At 39.4% G+C, this 26258-nt stretch overlaps 1 protein-coding gene and 3 long non-coding RNA genes across 5 annotated transcripts in view; 2 read left to right on the forward strand and 2 right to left on the reverse strand.

Annotated features, from left to right (window-relative positions):
- The window catches only part of LOC120915387 (bone sialoprotein 2-like), a 55322-nt gene that overhangs the window by 22992 nt on the left and 6072 nt on the right, over positions 1 to 26258 (reverse strand). For both annotated transcript variants that reach the window (XM_040325854.1, XM_040325844.1), the window contains exons 3-5: positions 19804 to 19851; positions 5688 to 5765; positions 2411 to 2449 (exon numbers count right to left, since the gene is read on the reverse strand). In XM_040325854.1, the coding sequence (XP_040181788.1) occupies positions 2411 to 2449; positions 5688 to 5765; positions 19804 to 19851 (165 nt within the window). The remainder of the gene's footprint in view (positions 1 to 2410; positions 2450 to 5687; positions 5766 to 19803; positions 19852 to 26258) is intronic.
- On the reverse strand, positions 6277 to 7843 carry LOC120915395. Its single transcript, XR_005743868.1, has 4 exons — positions 7661 to 7843; positions 7414 to 7571; positions 7187 to 7323; positions 6277 to 6733 (listed from the first exon to the last, which is right to left on the reverse strand). It is a non-coding gene; the product is annotated as an uncharacterized LOC120915395 (long non-coding RNA).
- Positions 9592 to 10961, forward strand: LOC120915406. The gene is made up of 3 exons (XR_005743870.1): positions 9592 to 9712; positions 9803 to 9939; positions 10392 to 10961. It is a non-coding gene; the product is annotated as an uncharacterized LOC120915406 (long non-coding RNA).
- On the forward strand, positions 15560 to 17066 carry LOC120915399. The gene is made up of 4 exons (XR_005743869.1): positions 15560 to 15755; positions 15846 to 16003; positions 16094 to 16230; positions 16682 to 17066. It is a non-coding gene; the product is annotated as an uncharacterized LOC120915399 (long non-coding RNA).

A 26258-nucleotide genomic window follows, 5' to 3' on the forward strand; every position in this document is an offset into this window, starting at 1 on the left:
AGCGTTTATTGATTGGTTTGCGCAAAAGTTATAGCGTTTACAAAATAGGGGGTATTTTTATGGCATTTTTATTAATATATTTTTTTTACTAGTAATGGCGGTGATCAGCGATTTTTTTTCGTTACTGCGACATTATGGCGGACACTTCGGACACTTTTGACAAATTTTTGGGGCCATTGGCATTTTTATAGCGATCAGTGCTATAAAAATGCATTAGATTACTATAAAAATGCCACTGGCAGTGAAGGGGTTAACACTAGGGGGCGGGGAAGGGGTTAAGTATGTCCCTTGTGTGTTCTTACTGTGGGGGGGGGGTGGCCTCACTAGGGGAAACACTGATCTTCTGTTCATACATTGTATGAACAGAAAATCAGCATTTCCCCCGCTGACATGACAGAGTGCTGTGTGTTTACACACACAGCTCCTGGTCCCCGCTCTGTATCGAGCGATCGCGTGTGCCCGGCGGCGATCGCGCCCGCCGGGCACACGCACGGGAGTCGGGGGCGAGCGGGGAGCGCGCGCGCGCCTCCGGCGGCGCGCACGCGCCCCCTAGTGGCGGCTATACGATAGGACGTATAGCTACGGGCTCTCGCCCAGGAGAGCCGACCTGCCGCCGTATAATGACGGTGCGCGGTCGGCTAGTGGTTAAATCACCTTTGACTCTTAACAAAAACAGCTTTATTTCGAAATGGTACACTAATAATACACACAGTCTTTGATTTCAGAAATATGTTTACAGTTCGAATCCAATTGGAATTCAACGTAAAATTCTATTTGATTTGAATTTCCAAAATTCTGACAAATTTTATTTAGTTATTTCGAGCATTCGGTAAACTTTGTTTATACTGTAAAATCTGAATCTCAGAATAACGAAAAATTTGTCTGAATATTAATTTGAAACGAACCGCACATGTCTACTTATTAAAGGGGTTGTAAAGGTAAAGAAAAAATTCCCCTAAATAGCTTCCTTTACCTTAGTGCAATCCTCCTTCACTTACCTCATCCTTCGATTTTGCTTTTAAATGTCTTTATTTCTTCTGAAAAATCCTAATTTCCTGTTCTTCTGTCTGTAACTCCACACAGTAATGCAAGGCTTTCTCCCTGGTGTGGAGAAAGCCTCTTGAGGGGGGTGGGGGCGAGCAGGCAAGTCAGGACACTCTCTACTTTGCAGATATAGAAAGGAGCTGTGTGTTAGTGGGCATCCTGACACTCCTGCTCGTCCCCTCCCCCCTCAAGAGGCTTTCTCCACACCAGGGAGAAAGCCTTGCATTACTGTGTGTAGTTACAGACAGAAGAACAGGAAGTGAGGATTTCTCCGAAGAAATAAGGACATTTAAAAGCAAAATCGAAGGATGAGGTAAGTGAAGCAGGACTGTACTAAGGTAAAGGAAGCTATTTAGGCAAAAAATAAATTACCTTTACAACCCCTTTAAGGTTGACCTCACAAATGTCTAATATCCTTGTTTTTCTGGTTAACTTTGATGACTCATATTATTGGAATGTGAACTGCCTATATTGACAAGCCCCCCCCTCTCTTTCAGGAATTTGCCATTTTCCTTAGAAGATCATTTTTCTCTGAAGGTGGGCTTGACCATTTCCTAAATACGAGACCTATATACCTTGGTTAAAACTTGTAGGGTTAGACTCGCACAAGAGCTTGCAAATATTGTAAGCGTCTGATCTGATCACTTGGCCATGCTGCATGTCCAGAGGGGCTCAATGGTGAAACAGCATTAATTAAGTATTCTTGTCATATTTTCTTTATCTTTATCTGTATCTGTCATTATCTTTAATAAATGTTATACTTGTAAATATTTGTGTGATTTCTCTTTGCTTATATCGAACACAACCCAAACAAGACAGGTTTTAACCATTACCTGTATCACCTGTCTGTAGATACACTATAAAGCCCCATACACACTATCAGTTTTCCTGCTGGTTTTCTCTTCAGGTTTACCAAAACCATGTAGTAAAAGGACCTGCCTGATTGCATTGAAATTGAAATGCTTAAGGTTTGACCTCATATTAGATGGTTTTGGTAAACCTGAAGAGAAAACCATCAGGAAAACTGATAGTGTGTATGGGGCTTAAGACTTAACTAAAATAATTGACATATTTTGCAAGGTAATGTATCAGAGGTGAATTGTAGTGGAAATGATATTTGATGTTTTATGATCTACCATTAATATTATCTGGAATCTGTATACATATGATGTTGTATTGTTGTCTGTTAAATCTGAGGTTATCCTCCATTGTGGTTTTGAAGAAGTAATCATTGGAGAATAAAGCAATATAATGAGTCAAGAAACCACATGATTTAAAATCAGGATATATGATTACACATGGTAATTTATATCTGGGAACTACATTTAAAAAATAAATAAAATGATGTTCTCAATCTTTTGAGTACCTCATCAGAGCTATCTTCTTCTTCTGAAGAACCTCCAGCCTACATAATGAAAAAAATAAACAATTAGGACATTTTAGCACAAATGTTCATTGACATCTAGCTGGCTGCAAAAAATCATCTCTAATAAATTAAATTCCCACTTTTAGTTGCTAAAATAATGCAGTCTTTTGATCTGTGGATTTTGCTCTCTGAGATTACTGTGTTTCCCCCAAAATAAGACTGGGTCTTATATTAATTTCTGCTACAAAAAACACACTAGGGCTTATTTTCGGGGGAAGTCTTATCTATATCCTCTGTCTTCTCTCCCCCTCTACCCCTGTCAGTTCAGGAATCATCATTATGACATCTTTTATTCCAAAAATATGTAATTAATTTCTTAAAAATATTATATAATGTGGAGTGAGTCTCCCTTTTTAATTTTATTGTCGAAAATACCTTATTTAAAGCGCTGCTGGGTGTTAACGTGATACGCCGGAGCTCTTCTTTCCCGCTCCGAGCACTACCAAGGGAAGGCCGAGATGTCTGCTGACGACATTTTATTCCTCCCTCTCCAAGCACTGCAGAGGAAAGGGCCGAGATGCCTGCTGATGTCAGTCCCGCTCCAAGCACTGCCGAGGGCAGGGCCGCTGACATCAGCCAGGAGGAGAAGAGAAAATCTCCAGAAGGTCACGTGAGCACCCAGCAGCGCTGTAAATAAGGTATTTTTGACAATAAAGTTCCTCCTTTTATGAACAAATATGTCAGGCTGAGTATGAGGTTATAAAGCAATTCTGTCTCCTGTGTTCAGTGCTAATAACAGTCAAACAACTGTCATATAACAAAGGCTCTATCAGGATAACAAAAAGATTTGTTAAACTGATCATAGATGGTTTGAATCTCAGGCCCCGTACACACGACTGAGTTTCTCGGCAGAATTCAGCCAGAAACTCGATCGGAGCTGAATTCTGCCGAGAAACCCGGCCGTGTGTACACTTTCGACCGAGGAAGCCGACGAGTTCCTCGTCGAGCCAAATAGAGAACATGTTCTCTATTTCCTCGTTGTTCAATGAGGAAAGTTGGCTCGCCGAGATGCTCGGCGGCTTCACACAGAACTCGACGAGCAAAACGATGAGTTTTGCCCGTCGAGTTCCTCGGACGTGTGTACGGGGCCTCAGAGTTTCGAACCATGTATGGGTCAACTGAATGTACTCAAATACATTAAAAACAGGAGTTTGAAGGACATGTTTTCTGGCCTCCCGAACCCTCCCACCCCTTTAAGCTGCAAGGCCAGCTGGACTGGGTGTATACTTGCTGTAGTGCAGCAAGAATTATACTGAAGTGAAAAGGGCGGAGTCACAGCAAGCCTTTTAGGTGTTAAAACAGTAGAAAACATCTCAGAGATCAATGTGACCCAAAGGCAGAATAATTTGGTGTTGCCCCTGAGCTTGGTTTGGGTACTGTAACAACTGTTTTTGATAATGGATATATTTGTATTTGCAACAAATTAGAATTATTAAAAAATTACAAATCTCACCCTTCCAAGTACACACAGATATAGCTGAAATTATATGGTATGTTTATGTTTTCTATGATATCAAAAAATATTAATAAATCCATTGTGGGTTACCAAGTTTAATATGCATGACACATTTGCTAGAACAGAAGTGAGAATTTACAGTAAAATTATAATTTTTCTTTAGAGTAAAAAAGGTGCATTTGGCACACTCTGTTCCGCAAACAGGAAACAGCTCCTAAAAGTAGTAAAGCAAACCTCTATATTTATCTTGAAATGTCAACAGGCCATTATAACAGGTGATTATATACTTAATTCATGCTGACTTGGTCATGCTTATCATGAATATTTGCAGTGCATGGCTTATTCTAAATTCAAAACACAAAATGCAGTTCTCCATGTGAATATGGTTATTATATTTTTCATTCTGTTTAGGAATATGCTATTTTTCCCGAAAAAGTACTATCCCATCACTAGTGTAGCCTATAAAAAGCCTAGTATATCTCTCTCACAACTTGTATGTGTCAGTTGGAATTCAACTACTTATTTTTTATACTGTTTGTATACTGATTGTCCTAGGATTTATTATATCAGTAGCATTTTAACCATACATTTAAACTTCCTCATAAAACTGTAACAAACTATAACATATGCTAAAAAAAGTTTAAATAAAACATTCTATTGGTGCAAACTATGAAAAAATTGGATAATCTAAAATGTATTTAAAAAAAGGGGGGGGGTAGGGTTGGGACTTTACATGAGGCATATGATAGAACTACCACATGCCTCCATCCCTGTAGGGGGAGGTATTTTAAAATAATATTAGCGGACATGTCAGGTGCACACAATACAATATACATGCTTTTTAGTGATACGTTTTTGGGTACAGTTTTCCTTAAAAGGCATTTGATGCAATGGAAGAAAACACTTATGCCGCGTACACACGATCGGTCAAACCGATGAGAACGGTCTGATGGACCGTTTTCATCGGACCAAACCGATCGTGTGTGGGCCCCATCGGTTATTTATCCATAGGTTAAAAAAAAGCAATCTTGTTTTAAATTTAACCGATGGATACCTAACCGATAGAAAAAAAATGATTATTTGTAGGCATGTCCATTGGTTAAAAATCCACGCATGCTCAGAATCAAGTCGACGCATGCTTGGAAGCATTGAACTTCGTTATTTTCAGCACGTCGTTGTGTTTTACGTCACCGCGTTCTGACACGATCGTTTTTTTAACCGATGGTGTGTAGGCACGACTGACCATCAGTCAGCTTCATCGGTTAACCGATGAAAACAGTCCATCAGACCGTTTTCATCGGATGGACCGATCGTGTGTACAGGGCTTTAGATGAAATTTCATATTTCAATCAACCATTTAACACTCAAATAGTTTTGAAAACTTTTAATACTATATCAACGAATCTGGGGCAGCACAGTGGCTACGTTTTTAGCACTTCTGCCCAGCAGCACTGGGGTTGTCAGTTCAAATCCCAACCCCAGCGCTACCTGCCTTAAGTTTGCATGTTCTCCCTGCACCTGCATGGGTTTCCTTCAGGTACTCTGGTTTCCTCCTACACTTCAAAGCCACACTGATTAATGGTTAATTGGCTCTACTATTTGTATGTATGAAAGGACCATAGATTGTTAGCTCCTTGACGGCAGGGACTGATATGAATGTACAATATATTTGTGTAAAGCCCTGTCTAAATTGTCAACTCTATATAAGAACCTATAATAAATATATCTGTATCTATTCAAATATACTGTACAGTTACTTACTCTGGCATAAGTTATGTATTTAGGAGGTGCCTGGACATGTACGCGTCTGAAAAAATAGCCATATCTATTCCTCGATGCCTAGAAGTGGGGAAGAAAAATAAGAGTAAAAACAAGAACACATTTGTTGATGTAAACAAAATATAATATAATGCAATACATGGACAATATAATAGAGAAGGGTTAGAACATCTGTGTTGTTGACTGTAAGTGCTGTAAAAATGTGCCATAGTCTATTCTTCCTAAAAAACAGCTTCTTCCGTTTTTTTATGATGTTTGAATAATATTTATAAGAAGAAACATTGTATAATCCTAATCCAAGAAGATATCTGTTTTTCTTTGGAGTTCAGTTTTTTCTTTTTATGTGTCTTCTTGATCAACTGAGGGTTTAGACTTCTAAGGAGCCTTTTTTTGGTTGAGCTTAATGGACATGTGTAGTACTGTCACTTGTAAGTACAGTATGTATGCTGTATTATCCAGTCATGTAATACATGTACAGCTTGTATAACAGTGTAAATTTGAAAAGAAAAGAGGTAACAATATCCTCACATGTAGTGTGCATGTGGATATTATAAAGTAAAAAGAGGGTGCCGCGTCCTAGTATAAATGATAAAGGAGGGAACTAGGGGCTAGTTTTTGGACTTTTTAGGCACGATTTGGTTGGTCAGAATATATATACAAGAAAAGAATTTTTTCTAAAAAGTAGATTTGTTTATTTAGATATAAAATATCATAATGTGTAGAAAAATACAGAAGAAAGAGTATTGCCGTTTCCAGCACAAAAAACCATCTAACAGGCTAATCTAGGCAAGCCTATCCATGAACATTGACAGGAATATATACATAAATTATAACAAAATATCAACAATAAAATTGAACACTTCCAAAAGTATTTGGAATAAGGTGCATGAATGTAATTAGTGGTCCTGTCACGTTGTGGAAATGCAGGCAGAGAAATGTCTGCGGTGGTTTGGCTTGCTGCGTAGGTGGACTCGACCGGTTTCGCGCTTTAGCAGCGCTTCCTCACGGAGTCAGCAATGTAGTTTTAACTATAGAACAACATTAAACAATAACACACAAAAAAAGAAAAAGTAAGAACAGTATATCAATTTGGATAATAGCGCTAGTGAAGCAATAAAATAAATAGATATACATATAAATATATATACGGGCAAATGAAAGTAGGAAAGAAAAAGGAGGATAAGGAAGATTGAGAGAAAGGGGGGGGGGGGGGGGGGGAAGGGGAAAAAGGGGGAGGGAAGGTAGAAAGTGAGGGGAGAATGAGGGAAAAAAGAGGGGGGGAGGGGGGAGAAGAAGGAGGACATGGGGGGGTGAAAACAGGGAAGGAAAGGGAGCATAAAGTCCTGATAGGTGAACGCAACCCCAGAGCATTTCCTCAATGATACAGTGGGAGCGAGGATAGGTATGTATATATATAGAATATAGAGTAATTATGGGAAGGAGAGGATACTAGAATAAAAATAGCTGGTATAGGTACTTACAGATAGTGTTGGTTGGTAGGGGGATCAATATATAAATTTTCTGTCAATAAAATAAGATAAGAAATAGACTGTGTCCGGGCTGCTGGACGTTGTAAAAAGTGTAGGGAAATGACCCGCATAAACTAAATAATAACAGTCTGAAAGGTAAAAAATAGAAGATAGTGCAATGAATAGAATATCGAGCTGGTATTGGATAATAACAAAAATAATAAAGGGGGACATCCTACCTTCAATGAAGGAGGACAGGGCTTGAGGAGAAGGGAGAAGGCAGAGAGCGATCACTACCCTCTAACAATCCTCAATACATGTAACATTTCCTGGTAGTAGAAATGAGAAACCAGAGCTGGATGCCGGCTGGTAGCCAAGGATTAAGGCAATGATAAGCCTAGTATGATAAAGAGAAATATGTAACCTATTAGTTACAAAAAGCAGCCTAGAGGTAAAAGAAAGGGGGGGTGATAGGAAGGGGCATACCTGGTTCAGTATGTGCGATGGCACTCTCCTCCATGAGTCTCCCGAGAGACTGCAGCAATTCTGGCTTGTGTACGGGGGTTTATATAGGGACTCGCTCAGTGCGGAGAGGACGTAGTGCACGAAGGTGCGTGTGACGTCATCCGCAGCAGCCGCGCATCTCCTCATCATGTGTGCGCGCCGCAGATACAAACAACGCGGCGCCACACATGAGAGGCATCGCTCCAGGATGGAGAGCTCCATCTAGTGGTGCGAATACAGATCTATGTATAGTGATCTGTGATGCGCGGTCAGCCACTGCATCGAAGTAAGGGGAGAAAAATATCTCAAAGGGTAGAGTGAACCGTGGCAGGACTAAAAGGGATAGATAGATAATGAAACAAATAAAAAACTGACATAGTGTGAGAAGAGCAGGGGAAAAGAACATGGATAATTGCCCGTGTATATATAATGCTAAGTACTGGTTGCGATATAAATGATTATTAAGAGGTGACGCATAGAATTCATTAATAGTTGGAAATTCCCTGAATAGATAGAATGATAAGGAAGGGGAAAGAGAAAAAAGGGGGGGAGGGGGAAGGGAAAAGACAAAAAAGGGGGAAGAAAAGAAGGAGCAGAGAAGGGGGCTCCAGAGAACAAAAAAGCAGAAATAATAAAATTTATTAGGCCACAAAAACAGTCATATCCCAATGATAGCATGCCAACGGGGTTACACAAAATTCTGCACAGTGGTCTCAATATGCATATGATTAAACGCGACACATGAGCCATACATAGATGTACATATATTAATATATTTATACATATATAAATAGATGGAGCTTGTGGAGACATTTGGTATTACATATCATCCCATAAAGATTTATATTGAAAAAATAATGATTAAGGTATATATCTCTGGGAGTTAACCCCGAAGTGTCCATAGCTAGTATATAAAATTGCAAAAACATTTAGTATTACATATAAAGATTTAAATTAACAAAATAGTAGTTAAAATATATATCTCTGGGAATTTGCCCCGAAGTGTCCATTGCTAATCTATAAGATTAGGTGGTATTTGTGATGTCAAAAAATAAAAGACTGAAATGCCAATTTTAGGATAGAAAATTAAGTAAGGAAATTTATAAAAAAGGTTTGTACGATTGTGCCTCGTTGAGGCCGGGGGCATAGAGGGCGTTGAGGCGTTCTATCCACAGGGTTTCTCTTTGCAATACCAATTTGTCCCAGTTACCTCCTCGATCATTTTTAGGGATCACAGCGAGAGCAATAAAGGAAACTACCTTATTGCTGAAGCTGTGATATAAGTCTAGGTGTCGACTCACAGACGTCACCATTTTTCCTTGGTCGGAATAATAAACGTGATCACGAATCCTGGCTTTGAATTTTCTGATGGTTTTACCCACATAGAAGGCCTGACACTGACATGTCATCAAATAGATAACTCCCTCTGTATTGCAATCAGCATGGAAGTTGGGTTTAAATGTTTCCCCATTGGGCAAGATAAAACTGGTGCCTTCAGTGATCCATGAGCAAAATGAGCAGTGTCCACACCGTGTAATGCCATTAATAGATGTTCCCCTATTCCGGTTTGATATATAGTGGCTTGATGTGAGTTCATCACGCAGTGATCTGGATCTCCTAAAGGTTACATCAGGCTTGGGGCCTATGTATTTTTTTAGGATGGGGTCACTGGTGAGTAAGGTCCAATTTTTCATTAAAATGGTACGCAATTCTTTGTGGTGACCAGAGAACTGCGTGATAAATCTCACTGGTTGGGGGGAGGGATTCTCTTTAATTTTGTATAGTAGGCTTGAACGGGTTCTACGAAAGGCCTTATTGAAGGCCTTGCGTAAAAGAGTTCTACTGTAGCCACGATCAAGCAAACGTTTTTTTAAAAGGTTTGCCTGTTCCAAATCCTTGGCTACCAGCCGGCATCCAGCTCTGGTTTCTCATTTCTACTACCAGGAAATGTTACATGTATTGAGGATTGTTAGAGGGTAGTGATCGCTCTCTGCCTTCTCCCTTCTCCTCAAGCCCTGTCCTCCTTCATTGAAGGTAGGATGTCCCCCTTTATTATTTTTGTTATTATCCAATACCAGCTCGATATTCTATTCATTGCACTATCTTCTATTTTTTACCTTTCAGACTGTTATTATTTAGTTTATGCGGGTCATTTCCCTACACTTTTTACAACGTCCAGCAGCCCGGACACAGTCTATTTCTTATCTTATTTTATTGACAGAAAATTTATATATTGATCCCCCTACCAACCAACACTATCTGTAAGTACCTATACCAGCTATTTTTATTCTAGTATCCTCTCCTTCCCATAATTACTCTATATTCTATATATATACATACCTATCCTCGCTCCCACTGTATCATTGAGGAAATGCTCTGGGGTTGCGTTCACCTATCAGGACTTTATGCTCCCTTTCCTTCCCTGTTTTCACCCCCCCATGTCCTCCTTCTTCTCCCCCCCCCCCCCCCTCTTTTTTCCCTCATTCTCCCCTCACTTTCTACCTTCCCTCCCCCTTTTTCCCCTTCCCCTCCCCCCCCCCCCTTTCTCTCAATCTTCCTTATCCTCCTTTTTCTTTCCTACTTTCATTTGCCCGTATATATATTTATATGTATATCTATTTATTTTATTGCTTCACTAGCGCTATTATCCAAATTGATATACTGTTCTTACTTTTTCTTTTTTTGTGTGTTATTGTTTAATGTTGTTCTATAGTTAAAACTACATTGCTGACTCCGTGAGGAAGCGCTGCTAAAGCGCGAAACCGGTCGAGTCCACCTACGCAGCAAGCCAAACCACCGCAGACATTTCTCTGCCTGCATTTCCACAACGTGACAGGACCACTAATTACATTCATGCACCTTATTCCAAATACTTTTGGAAGTGTTCAATTTTATTGTTGATATTTTGTTATAATTTATGTATATATTCCTGTCAATGTTCATGGATAGGCTTGCCTAGATTAGCCTGTTAGATGGTTTTTTGTGCTGGAAACGGCAATACTCTTTCTTCTGTATTTTTCTACACATTATGATATTTTATATCTAAATAAACAAATCTACTTTTTAGAAAAAATTCTTTTCTTGTATATATATTCTGACCAACCAAATCGTGCCTAAAAAGTCCAAAAACTAGCCCCTAGTTCCCTCCTTTATCATTTATACTAGGACGCGGCACCCTCTTTTTACTTTATAATATCCACATGCACACTACATGTGAGGATATTGTTACCTCTTTTCTTTTCAAATAATTATTTGGGTGGTAGCACCCGGGCAAAACTTCAGTCCACCTCTCTTGTACTAAGGGGGCTGTTAGTGTTTGTACTATTTTTTAATATTTAATCCCTTTCATTTAAATTGTTGTTTTCCTTGTTTTTTCAGTTTCTACCCTTTCTCCTTTTTTCTCTCCTTTCGCCTTTCTCACTTTCTCTACCTCCTCTTTTTTTCTTTTTTCTTCCATTTTCCATTTTAGTTTATCCCTCTGTCTTTTTTCCTGCGACCATGGACTTTGCGGGCACTGGTTGGACGGGATATATGTCTGAGATACAAACGAATTGCAACACTGACAACGAGCAGGAAATTACTATCAACCAATATATGGCCAAAATGAAAAGATTGTTAAAAAAGAAATCCAATCTTCATTGGCATATAGAATTTCTGGGAAAATATGTCAAAGACAACATTAGTCCTCTAGGCCTTCGAGTACAGGTATTTCCATCTTTCCAAAATGTCACTGTCGAATTTAAACTTATGTGGGAACAAACTCTCTCTTCCTGTAGTACACAATTGATGAAACTACTAATTGTACAATATCAAGCAGAGCTAGCCTCTCTAGATCAGGATATTCTTATTTTGCAATCAAATAGTGAAACAATCAAAATCCATGCCCAATACGATAAGCGTTGTCTAGAGATAAAAGATTTCATTACTAGAATCACTAAGGACATTATTCACAAAAAACAAATTAAATTATCTAAGGATAGAACAGCATTTGCAGAGGGCTTTGCCTATCGTTGGCAATCTCCCACTGCAAATAAGAATTCTAGATCCAATTATCGAACCTCTAAAAATCATGATAGTAATTACTACACTACTGAAGATGATACTGAGTCTGACTCCTCTTCTATGCTTTCTTTACAGCCGCCAGCACGACGGAACCATTCGGCAGCGACACCGTCCACATCCGGTTCACGTAAGAGGGACTTTGGTGGTGGGTCTTTTACACCTAAAGCTAAACAGCGCCCCCCTATCAGGGACACTCCTTTTGTACACCCCCCTCAAACAAACACTTCTTCCAGTGGTGGTGGTAATAGAACACAAACTAATTATACAGGTGCCACCGCACTTATAGCTATACAAACGTTGCAATCCCCAAATGTGTCTCACCTCCCTCCTCCAGGAACAACTGCTGGTAACACCAACATGGATATACAAACTGGGGTTCCCAGGAGAAATATTTCCCTTGATATACAACCAACAGCAGCACAATTGCAATTATGTACCCGACAAGGTACTCTGGATCCACATGTTGTCTCCCAGGTCTCAAATTTTCAGATTCCTCCAACCATGCCATCCCAAACGTAACATCAAACTCCAATCTAGATATTATCAACCTTACCCCCTATACCTTCTCTAGCGAGCAGCTTGGGGTTTTACGCCTAGGCCTTAGCTTCTGTCCGTCCATGAGTCTCAACAAATATGAGACTATAAAAGATTTATATCTATTCACAAGAAACCTAACTTTTAAATTCCTATTCGATGGTGATCGTCTCCGCAGCAATGAGGAAAGAGAAATTTCTGAAAAAGTAAAAAACTTTTCCATGGAGGATTTTAGAGCTTTACGAGACTTAATGTTACTTTTGGAGGAGAGTGAACCTAACTCCCCCGACTCCAGTCCCGTCATCATTCCCACTGCCCCGGTAATAAACAAATTTAAACCCAAATCCCAACGCTTCCCTGATCTCACTAGCAATCCCAATATATGGGCTTTTCTTACATCTACCATCAATGACTTGAAGAATCTTGAGATAAACCCTCTAAACCACAATATCTCTAAAAAACAACGATTGGCCATTAAGTTATTACAATCCCACCCTGACCTTGAGATCAAGGCCTCAGACAAGGGTGGAAATATAGTCTTACTGACTAAACAGAACTACGAAAAAATGGTTTTTAAGATACTCCAAAATAGAGATTGGTATAATTGGATACATATAAACAAGATTGCTCAATTCAAAGATGAGTTTCTAGTCATTCTGGCATCGGCCCACCATAACGGTCTAATTAATCAAGACCTCTATGATTACTTAAATACACGCCATCCCAAAACACCTACTATATACGCGCTCCCTAAAATCCACAAAAACCCCACAAACCCACCGGGAAGACCGATTGTGTCCGGTATCGGATCACTGACAGAAAATGCCAGCCGATATGTGGACTCTATCCTCATGCCACATGTACTAGCACTACCGTCATATACAAGAGACACCCTAGACCTTCTGAAACAAATTGAGGATATGGTTGTGCCTCGGGATGCCTTGCTCGTGACTCTGGATGTGGAGGCTCTCTACTCCAGTATTCCTCACGAGCAGGGCATCTCGACAGCACATACCTTCCTCAATGAACAAGACCATCATTCTTGGAAGCTCAATGACTTTGTCATTGACCTCCTACGGTTTATCCTTACTCGGAACTTTTTTGTTTTTAAAGAGTCCCACTACCTCCAGGTACAGGGCGTAGCTATGGGCACCTGCTGTGCCCCGGCTTACGCGAACCTGTACCTGGGGGGGTGGGAACGTTTCATTTTTTCTGATGAAAACCTATCCATCTATACCAAATTTGTGGCCAATTGGCTAAGATATATTGACGATATATTTATAATCTGGACAGGATCAATATCTCTATTGCATGACTTTGTTGAGGCTTTAAACACTAACAGTTACAATCTCAAATTTACATATTCCAGTGCACAGGATAAAGTAGCTTTTTTGGACCTAAAAATCTTGAAAGACTCACAGGGTCGTTTAACATCAACCCTTTATAGAAAAGAAACAGCTGGCAATACCCTACTGCACGCTGATAGTGCACACCCATCAAACCTTATTCAAAGCATACCTTATGCACAATACCTGCGCCTACGCAGAAACTGCACTTTAACCACTGATTTTTTGGAACAGGCAAACCTTTTAAAAAAACGTTTGCTTGATCGTGGCTACAGTAGAACTCTTTTACGCAAGGCCTTCAATAAGGCCTTTCGTAGAACCCGTTCAAGCCTACTATACAAAATTAAAGAGAATCCCTCCCCCCAACCAGTGAGATTTATCACGCAGTTCTCTGGTCACCACAAAGAATTGCGTACCATTTTAATGAAAAATTGGACCTTACTCACCAGTGACCCCATCCTAAAAAAATACATAGGCCCCAAGCCTGATGTAACCTTTAGGAGATCCAGATCACTGCGTGATGAACTCACATCAAGCCACTATATATCAAACCGGAATAGGGGAACATCTATTAATGGCATTACACGGTGTGGACACTGCTCATTTTGCTCATGGATCACTGAAGGCACCAGTTTTATCTTGCCCAATGGGGAAACATTTAAACCCAACTTCCATGCTGATTGCAATACAGAGGGAGTTATCTATTTGATGACATGTCAGTGTCAGGCCTTCTATGTGGGTAAAACCATCAGAAAATTCAAAGCCAGGATTCGTGATCACGTTTATTATTCCGACCAAGGAAAAATGGTGACGTCTGTGAGTCGACACCTAGACTTATATCACAGCTTCAGCAATAAGGTAGTTTCCTTTATTGCTCTCGCTGTGATCCCTAAAAATGATCGAGGAGGTAACTGGGACAAATTGGTATTGCAAAGAGAAACCCTGTGGATAGAACGCCTCAACGCCCTCTATGCCCCCGGCCTCAACGAGGCACAATCGTACAAACCTTTTTTATAAATTTCCTTACTTAATTTTCTATCCTAAAATTGGCATTTCAGTCTTTTATTTTTTGACATCACAAATACCACCTAATCTTATAGATTAGCAATGGACACTTCGGGGCAAATTCCCAGAGATATATATTTTAACTACTATTTTGTTAATTTAAATCTTTATATGTAATACTAAATGTTTTTGCAATTTTATATACTAGCTATGGACACTTCGGGGTTAACTCCCAGAGATATATACCTTAATCATTATTTTTTCAATATAAATCTTTATGGGATGATATGTAATACCAAATGTCTCCACAAGCTCCATCTATTTATATATGTATAAATATATTAATATATGTACATCTATGTATGGCTCATGTGTCGCGTTTAATCATATGCATATTGAGACCACTGTGCAGAATTTTGTGTAACCCCGTTGGCATGCTATCATTGGGATATGACTGTTTTTGTGGCCTAATAAATTTTATTATTTCTGCTTTTTTGTTCTCTGGAGCCCCCTTCTCTGCTCCTTCTTTTCTTCCCCCTTTTTTGTCTTTTCCCTTCCCCCTCCCCCCCTTTTTTCTCTTTCCCCTTCCTTATCATTCTATCTATTCAGGGAATTTCCAACTATTAATGAATTCTATGCGTCACCTCTTAATAATCATTTATATCGCAACCAGTACTTAGCATTATATATACACGGGCAATTATCCATGTTCTTTTCCCCTGCTCTTCTCACACTATGTCAGTTTTTTATTTGTTTCATTATCTATCTATCCCTTTTAGTCCTGCCACGGTTCACTCTACCCTTTGAGATATTTTTCTCCCCTTACTTCGATGCAGTGGCTGACCGCGCATCACAGATCACTATACATAGATCTGTATTCGCACCACTAGATGGAGCTCTCCATCCTGGAGCGATGCCTCTCATGTGTGGCGCCGCGTTGTTTGTATCTGCGGCGCGCACACATGATGAGGAGATGCGCGGCTGCTGCGGATGACGTCACACGCACCTTCGTGCACTACGTCCTCTCCGCACTGAGCGAGTCCCTATATAAACCCCCGTACACAAGCCAGAATTGCTGCAGTCTCTCGGGAGACTCATGGAGGAGAGTGCCATCGCACATACTGAACCAGGTATGCCCCTTCCTATCACCCCCCCCTTTCTTTTACCTCGAGGCTGCTTTTTGTAACTAATAGGTTACATATTTCTCTTTATCATACTAGGCTTATCATTGCCTTAATCCTTGGCTACCAGCCGGCATCCAGCTCTGGTTTCTCATTTCTACTACCAGGAAATGTTACATGTATTGAGGATTGTTAGAGGGTAGTGATCGCTCTCTGCCTTCTCCCTTCTCCTCAAGCCCTGTCCTCCTTCATTGAAGGTAGGATGTCCCCCTTTATTATTTTTGTTATTATCCAATACCAGCTCGATATTCTATTCATTGCACTATCTTCTATTTTTTACCTTTCAGACTGTTATTATTTAGTTTATGCGGGTCATTTCCCTACACTTTTTACAACGTCCAGCAGCCCGGACACAGTCTATTTCTTATCTTATTTTATTGACAGAAAATTTATATATTGATCCCCCTACCAACCAACACTATCTGTAAGTACCTATACCAGCTATTTTTATTCTAGTATCCTCTCCTTCCCATAATTACTCTATATTCTATATATATACATACCTATCCTCGCTCCCACTGTATCATTGAGGAAATGCTCTGGGGTTGCGTTCACCTATCAGGACTTTATGCTCCCTTTCCTTCCCTGTTTTCACCCCCCCATGTCCTCCTTCTTCTCCCCCCCTCCCCCCCTCTTTTTTCCCTCATTCTCCCCTCACTTTCTACCTTCCCTCCCCCTTTTTCCCCTTCCCCTCCCCCCCCCCCTTCCTCTCAATCTTCCTTATCCTCCTTTTTCTTTCCTACTTTCATTTGCCCGTATATATATTTATATGTATATCTATTTATTTTATTGCTTCACTAGCGCTATTATCCAAATTGATATACTGTTCTTACTTTTTCTTTTTTTGTGTGTTATTGTTTAATGTTGTTCTATAGTTAAAACTACATTGCTGACTCCGTGAGGAAGCGCTGCTAAAGCGCGAAACCGGTCGAGTCCACCTACGCAGCAAGCCAAACCACCGCAGACATTTCTCTGCCTGCATTTCCACAACGTGACAGGACCACTAATTACATTCATGCACCTTATTCCAAATACTTTTGGAAGTGTTCAATTTTATTGTTGATATTTTGTTATAATTTATGTATATATTCCTGTCAATGTTCATGGATAGGCTTGCCTAGATTAGCCTGTTAGATGGTTTTTTGTGCTGGAAACGGCAATACTCTTTCTTCTGTATTTTTCTACACATTATGATATTTTATATCTAAATAAACAAATCTACTTTTTAGAAAAAATTCTTTTCTTGTATATATATTCTGACCAACCAAACAGTGTAAATTTGCTGTCCCCTCAAAATAACTCAACGCAGAGAAAATGAAAATGTCCAAATTTCGCCTTATTAGTAATTTTCCCTCCCTGGTGTCATGTGACTCATTAGTGTAACGAGGTCTCAGGTGTGAATGGGAAGCAGGTGTGTTAAATTTGTGTCATCGCTCCCATTCTCTCATACTCATGGCAAAGAACTCTCTGAGGATCTAAAAAAAAAAGAATTGTTGCTCTACATAAAGATGGCCTAGGCTATAAGAAGATTGCCAAGACTCTGAAACTGAGCTGCAGATTTAATTTCACCTCCTGGTCTTTCTAGGGTAGCCAACGACACAGCTGACCCCTGGGAATGTTATGTCACCAGTGCCTTCCAGGCAAATTTTGTTTATACACTGAGATCTTGGAATTTTTTTTTTTCCTTAGTTGATATTTAGGGGTGGATTTATTAACTGTAACATGACGTTTTGCAAAATGCAGTTACAATCTGCAAGTGCAGTTGCTCTGGAGCTTAGTAAACGAGGTAAAGCTTCAATTTGCAAAGAATCACATGCACGAAAAATAAAAACAGCATTTTTCCTTTTCACCTGATTGGATGATAGAGCTTCTGCTTATTTACTAAGATTTGGCACAATTGCTCTTACAGTGTGCAACTACGCTTTGCAAAGTGCACAGTCTGTTTTCCTCTAGTAAATCAACCCCCTAGTGTCACATGGGCACAGAGAAAGCTATAGAGCTATGCACACATTCCCAGAAGAATTTGTTAAAGGAGAAGTACAGCTAAAGCTTGTTAGGATGTACTTCTCCTGTGGATCACAGGACCTCAGTTAATTCCGCATGCCTATGACCCTTTTTCAGAAGACAGCGAGCTGAAGCCTGCTGTCAACTGATGTCACAGAACTGGTCCAGGCTCGGGCAAGATTGCAACAATGAAATTGATATCCATACCCAAGCCTAGACTGGCTGAGCCAGATGCTCTCGCCCCCTCCACAGCCCAGCACTCCAGTGAGCATGGGGGGAGGTAGAGCAGAGCAGAGAGCTGCTAACTGACAGTCACCTGCTCTCTGTCCAGGGAGCTGTGAGAACTGAGCAATTGGCGTTGTTCGATCGCTTGGCTGTCAGTGTTAGAAGCACCGGGGGACAAATGCAGCATCGGACCGAGGTAAGTATGATTCTTATTTTTTTTTTATAAAAATACATCTCATTTAACTCTTTCATGGATGCTTCCTACTCATAATAGAAATACAACAGCGTCTGCTTCCAGGTGCAGGATCTTGCTGCGCACCATTGGAGTGGGTTTACATCTCTCGAAAATTAAAGCAGACAAAATCATCTGCCCTTTCTAGAAAATGGACACAAGGAGACAAGATGAAAAAAGAGATAAAAAATGGAAGGAAAGAAGAACCTGCAAGGTAATTATATATTTAATTTTGTAATTTCTAAACCTTTTGAAAGGTGACTTTACTTTGTTTGGGATGTTTCGGTTGATGGTCTGCTTTAAGAAGTAAATGAAGATTCCAATGAACAATGTAGTTGAGTAAAAGCTTTTAGGACCTTTAAGAACCTGGTGTTAGACTGGCTTCTTTTGGTACGTGTATACCCAGCTTTAGTTTATGCAGAGGGACAGAGACTGCAATGGCCGGTATATCTTCTACTGCGTGTGCATTTCCACTGCAAAAGCTAATACAGACTTTCAGTGATTTTCCTCTGGAGGCAGGCATATTTAAAAGACCACAGATTTTATTGTTTTAAATTAATTTAATACCTTTTATATCTATTTAAAAAAGTTTTTATTTTTATTTTAGCCTAACCATGAGATAGCTATAAAGACACCAAGGACATGTGGACAGTGGAGAAAAAGGAGCATTTATCTGACCACATTTCATCATACACAAGTTATATAATAGCCAAAGTGGTGGCCTGGCGACAGATCCATCTATAGCACAAGTTCAAGGAAAGGTCTCATTCATATCCAACAACCAAACTTTGAAAATGAATAGCACATGTCAGTAAAATAAGCACCATCACGTTTTTACTGGGCAGCATTTTCATTCTAATGACTGTTATTCATTTTTATCCTTCTTCCAAAGTACAGGAGGTGTGTATGGTGCTCCTCTATAATTATGTAATTGTAGTTGCATGCTGCCAAAACACACAAACAGTGATCCCACACATACACACATTTACAGCATATTTTCCACATGAGTTAAAATAACTCAGAATATACTTACCAGCCAAGTACTTTTTGTAGATTTTTTTTGAGATGTGTTTTTATTTATTCGGAAATTACATTTATATACAACTGGCAATATGTTTAAAGCGCCAAAAAAAAATACAGGTTATTCATCTCTTTATACTGTTAGGGGCTGAACTTCTACTTAGCAATTCATTTGAAGCTTACAATATTTAGGGCCCCTTCACAACACATGTAAGCTGCAATGCACGCATTTTCATATGTTTTTTCAAAATGAATAGGTTAAAACACCAGCAATGCAGGTGAAAACAGGACAGGGTTTTACTAAACTGGTTTATGTTAAAGGGTTAAATGATGACTGCAGTTTCTGTACAGATCCTTTTTCTCCAAATCCCTGCAGCCTGTACCGAAAAGTAAACTGGATGCTGTATCTGTGTTGTAGAGAGCCATATGTCTGACATACGGCAACCTGCAGCATGCCTACAAGTGCACACAGCCTGAAGAAACTGCTTCCAGCTACCACTAGAGTACGTTACTTACCCCTTTTTCATCTGAATCATCTCCTTTCCACTTCCGAAAATTATTTATCTTGAAAAAAAAAAGATAATCAGTGTATTTTTTATATGGTAGATATGAAAATTTTTAAGTAAAAGTAAAAACAAAGAAAATATTTGGTAAAAGATTGATCTGATTTTGTTATAATAATTTATTTTTGTTTGCCCTTTATAAAAAAAATGTTTTAAATAAAAAATATGAGGAAAGGGGAGAGTGGTATCTATAGGAAACAAGCAACTATACAATTATTTTCCATCTGTTTTTTACAATACCATTGGTCAGCAAAACCTGGCTGAATTTCGATCCATCTACGGCCATTCCTGTTCATCGCAAGTTGATCTAACGGTTGACTTTTAATGAACGGGCTTGTTGGAAAATTTTGAAAAGTGAAAATGTTAAAAAGTATTCAAGTGGCTGGGGAAGTCCTTCTGTCAGAATACAATGACACAGCAGGAAGGATTCCTGCATCCACCTCAAATGTGTGGGGAATCGGTTCATTTTTTCCTGTTCACCTGCTGACTGAATAAAAAAAAAAAAAAACAACGGAGCCATGTATGGCCAGCTTTACGGTTACCCCCACCCCCAACAGCCAACATTATATTTTTGGGTTTATTTAGTAATATGATTGATAGAACAGTAAGTGTATTAATCAATAGCAACAAGTAAGAGGTGAACCTTGTTGGACAAGTAGGTATATTCTCTCTTTTGAAATTAGATGTTTTTTGTTGAAACAATACTTAATTTTTTGCAGGAAAAACTTGTATTTCAACTCACATTTACCTGTAAGGCCTTTAGAAAAAAGAGAAGCAACATTTTCAGTCCTTTGTTCTCTATCAAGTAGTTATTGGCTATAGTTTTAACATATATTAATCTTTATTGTGACCACACATAAGACCTCATCTGGAATATGCAGTTTTGGGCACCAGTTCTCAAAAAGGATATCGGGGAACTGGAGAAAGTGCAGAGAAGGGCAACCAAACTGATAAGAGGCATGGAGGAGCTCAGCTATGAGGAAATATTAGAGGAACTGAATTTATTCACTCTTGAGAAGAGGAGAAAAAGGGGGGGATATGATCAACATGTAAAATATATAAGGGGTCCATATAGAGAACTTGGTGTTGAGTTATTCACTTTACGGTCAACACAAAAGACAAGGGGGCTCTCCTTACGTCTAGAGGAAAAAAGATTTAATCTCCAAATACGGAAAGGTTTCTTCACAGTAAGAGCTGGGAAAATGTGGAATAGACTCCCTCCAGAGGTGGTTCTGGCCAGCTCAGTAGATTGCTTTAAAAAAAAGTCTGGATACTTTCCTAAATGTACATAATATAACTGAGTACTAACATTTATAGGTAAAGTTGATCCAGGGTAAATCTGATTGCCTCTCGGGGGTCAGGAAGGCATTTTTTCCCCTGCTGTAGCAAATTGGATCATACTCTGCTGGGGTTTTTTGCCTTCCTCTAGATCAGTGGTTCTCAACCTTCTAGTGCCGTGACCCCTTGATAACATTTCCCAAGTTGTGGGGACCCCTAACAGTAAAATTATTTTCGTAGCGTAGGTTGTCAGCACCCAAGGCAAGACAAGTCCATTACACTCATACAGTATTGACCCCCCTTATGGTACATTTTAGGATCTACCACTCTCTCTTTGTTCTCCTTTCTTTCCCCTTTATCTCTCTCTATCCTAATTTCTTTCCCCCCCCCCCCTCATCCCTTTCTCTCACCGTCTTTCTTGTTCTTTCTCCCCCTTTTTCTTTGTTTCTCCCCTTTTTATTTTACCTTCCATGTATTCTCTATTTGTTTCCTTCTCTTACTCCTTTGTGTAATGAGTGGCAGTGCTGGCGGGGAGTTGGGATTAGTGGAAATGCTTGGGGGGAGTTCTGATCAGCCAACTTAGGTGCTCTTGATCAAGGTCATCTGCTGATCTGAGAACTGTAGTGGGGCCTTTTAATGGCAACTCTAATCACAGATAGTGTTACTTACTGTATCTCCAGCTTCACTGTGTCTCCGACTTTCTGGTGTCTTGTAGCAGTGACACCTATGTGGAATTCGGGAGATAGGGTCTCCTCCAGCCCCTCCCACTTCACATTCCTCACCAGTCAGCTGACCTCTAGTCTCCACCCCCCAACCATGCCGTGAACTGAATGGATGGCTGCGAAGGGGCCGAGTGGGCTGCGGGCTCCACGGACAGCCCTGCTGGGCGGCCACAAAAATGCTGGGAGAGCCAGGAACAGCCCAGGATTTGGTGACCCCTGGCAAATCATCATTTGACCCCCGAGGGGGTCCCGACCCCCAGGTTGAGAACCACTGCTCTAGATCAACTGTGGGTAAATAATTGGGTATATGGGATTTTACAATATTTTTTATTTCATTTTTTTTATTTTTTATGGTTGAACTGGATGGACTTGTGTCTTTTTTCAACCTGACTAACTATGTAACTATGCAACATATTTCAATATGATAATTTAATGGATCATTCAATGTGAATAAACTGTTAGATTTGAACAAAAATTGCAAACCAATTTCTATAAACCACTCAGAAAAAAAATCTCTTAACTTGGCTAGCATAAATCTAAATAACAGAATTTATAATGGAAAAAATACATGGTTTTATATATAGTTTAGGCTGCCCTGTTCATAAATTTTAAAATATTATTACTAGTTACTAGTTTTTCTTCACTTGACTCAACACTGCCTTTTCCGTATTTCTTTCATTGCTAGTTCTGCCCAGTTCTGTAGAATATTCAATAATTGAAGGTATGAATTGTAGCTATTTTTTAAACAAACTTATGATTAAATGCCTTTGGACAACGATCCAGGAAAAATATATATTTGTTGATTTTAGAGAGCTTCATCATCCCATCAGTTACTTTCCTACACAGAAGCTTTACAGAAGGAGCTGTTTATACTAATCAAAATTCAGCTTTCAGAAGCTCGGCATGGGTAGAAGCAAATATAAATGTAATAACTTCCCTAAAAAAAAACAGCTCTAATTAACAGTTAGACTTCCAAAGACAAATGTGAATTATTAACACTTTTGTAAATAGTGATAAAACGTGACATATGTCAGATACTATAATGTAAGCTCCATACTACTTACATGTAAAAAAAAAAAAACACTCTAAAATTTATTTCTACTGTGAATGATTGTGTTGCGTGCTCGGTCCTTCTTCTTCAAAGTGCAGTACACCTCAGTGCAAGTGCCTGAAACACAGCTCCCTCACCAGATTTACATTACTTATTGCTTAGCAGATCTAAAAATGCTTCATATAGATACAGCTCTACATGTACTGTCCTAATTCCATTATGTCAAGTTCCGTTGTACACTCAAACACCAAATACAAAACAAAAAATCCAGTAGTATAAATCTTCTTTTAATAAAGAAAATAAAAACACTCCCATTTGCATGCACTGTACCAAGTGCAATGGACTTCTTTAGGAGAAAGTCCATTGGGTGAAATGCATTGATTGGGTAGGCATGTGTTGCATCAGAAACTACCAGGCAATCCAGGCTGCTCTGCTGGGACTCCTCGGCAGCTTTTTACAAGCACAGTTTTTATCATATTTAAACACTATGGACTTTTTTTCTCATGCTTTGTATTTGATTGTAAAGTGTAACTGAACATCAGAATTGGGACAGTACATATGGAGGTTTATCTATTAAGAGCATATTTAGACTTACTTAGTAAAAGGAGGTCATTGAAATCTGTTCTCAAAGTGTACTGTACTTTGATGAAGCTTACATTGGAGTACCTCTACATGATCATTCACAGTGGAATTTCGTTGTGGGTGGAATTTTTTCTCCTATATGCTGTGTGGACTTTATGTCATTGTTTCTGATTGGTATCTGTCACATGTTTGATCACCATTTGTCTTTACCAAATTGTTAATCCACATTTGTCTTTGGATTTAACTGTTAATTAGCACTAGTTATTTTTGGATGTTATAATTTAATTATCCAAGGGAAAAGATGATCTCAGCAGCTTTAGAGAGGGTTTCGTTAAAGGTTTTTAGGGTTGGCGCAGAGTTTCTTCTTAAATAAGCGAATACGTATTGATGGCTTTAGATTAATCCAACTAGAGATTAAAGTGGTTCTAAAGACATAAGGTTTTCTACTTTAATACATTCTCTGCATTAGGGCGGGTTCACACTATTGCGAATTAAATGCGGGATCCCTGCATCCAATATGCAATAGCAGGAGAATGTGAATGGCTCTCTATGGAGCCGGTTCACATATCTCTGATGCGGCTCCAGTGCGAATTTGCACAGGAGCCCTGTGCATCTTTTGGTCCAAATTCAGGCTGACATCGGTCCTGAAACTGTGAAACAGGACGCACTGGACCCCTGCTGGGAGCCGCATCAGCATTAGGTGTGAACGGAGCCTCAAGGTAAAAAAAACTTCCAGGTTTAGCTCCCTTAAGCCCCTTTCTTAATTACTTACCTGGCTAATCCTTTGATCCAGCACTATACCCATCTGCAGTAGTGCTGCTCTCTCTTCCTGTATTCATAGGATACAGAAGCAGCCATTGGCTGCTTCTGCTGTCAATCATATCCTGTGAAGGATGGAGCTGGGGGAGTCGTTGCTGAGCCATGCTGTGTGTGTCCATTGAGAGCCTTCATAGCAAGCAGCTTACTCGGGGCATTCAGAGAATAGGAAAAGCAGACAGCACCAGCGGGAACCCCAGAAGAGGATTAGGGCTGCTCTGTGCAGTACCATTGCACAGAGCAGGTAAATATATCATGTTTATTGATGTAATAAAAACAATGCCTTTACAACCACTTTAATATGTTGGCTACCTGAAGTATATAGAAAAAAATATATATGAATTTCTATATGGTTTGTAAAAAGACCACAGCAATGATTTCATTTATATAAGTATGTCTCAATGCTGGATAATGGAGAGATAAAATATTTATATATATACAGTATACACACACAGTATAAAACAAAAATATACAGTATGAGAAATAATATAGGGATCTGAACATTGGCTATACATTTTATATACAACTTGTTATAACTAAATTGAATAAAGAAAAATCACAACATTTTAAGAGTTTCTATTTATGATCTGATAAGTATGTTATGACTAAATTAGGCACTTTAAAAATAATTTTAAACACAAAATAAAAATATAATAGTGGAACACTTTAAAAAGGAGCAATACAGATACACAATACACAACACAACATTTTGTAAAAATAATAATAATAATTTGGTCAACATAGAAATTATAATATTTATCCATAGTTGGGTTGTAAAAGTACTGTAATGTCAAGTGCCAATTATTATTATTTGATTGAGTTATATAGATTTATATCATATTTTGAGTTTTTTATGTATAAATAATGGCAAAACTTTATTGAATTGTTTTGGGTAGAATGGATAAGAATTCAAACCCATGTCAGGCTTGTTTCTTTTTTTTTTTTGTCCTGTGTAACACTTAGGCCACGTACACACGGTCGATCCATCCGATGAGAATGGTCCGACGGACCGTTTTCATCGGTTCACCGCTGAAGCAGACCGATGGTCTGATGTGCGTACACACCATCAGTTCAAAAACCGATCGGGTCAGAACGCGGTGACGTAAAACACACGACGTGCTGAACAAAACGAAGTTCAATGCTTCCAAGCATGCGTCGACTTGATTCTGAGCATGCGCGGGTTTTGAACCAATGCTTTTGTGTACTAACCATCCGTTTTGACCGATGGTCAGCCGTCCATCGGTTCGATTTTAAAGAAAGTTCTCTAATTTTTGTCCGAAGGACAACAGACCGATTCGGCCGTACACACGGTCGGTTTGGACCGATGAAACTGGCCTTCAGGCCGTTTTCATCGGTTTGGACCGACCGTGTGTACGCGGCCTAAGAAGTTTCTCATTACTTGTTGTCCTTTAGACACAACAGGAATTGCCAAGAAATCTCTCCAAAATGAGACAAATCCTCTTAGGCCCCGTACACACGACCGAGTTTCTCGGCAGAATTCAGCCAGAAACTCGATCGGAGCTGAATTCTGCCGAGAAACCCGGCGTGTGTACACTTTCGGCCGAGGAAGCCAACGAGTTCCTCGTCAAGCCAAATAGAGAACATGTTCTCTATTTCCTCGTTGTTCAATGAGGAAAGTTGGCTCGCCGAGATCCTTGGCGGCTTCACACAGAACTCGACGAGCAAAACGATGAGTTTTGCCCGTCGAGTTCCTCGGACGTGTGTATGGGGCCTTACACAGTTTTCACTGAAACAGGCGTCCAACATGGGAATTTTTCCAGTTTATTCCTGTTCTGGTAACAACTCAAAGTTTTGTATTTTTCCTCACTTTACATTCCAGTGACAATGGTTGCCAAGACACATAGATTAAAACTGCTAAAGTTTTTAGGCCGGATTATGATATTTAAAAATAATAACTGAGAAAGTACAAAAAAATAATAAATTGTGAAATGTTACAAA

This window comes from Rana temporaria, chromosome 1, assembly GCF_905171775.1.
Source record: "Rana temporaria chromosome 1, aRanTem1.1, whole genome shotgun sequence".
NCBI classification, from domain to species: Eukaryota; Metazoa; Chordata; class Amphibia; order Anura; family Ranidae; genus Rana; species Rana temporaria.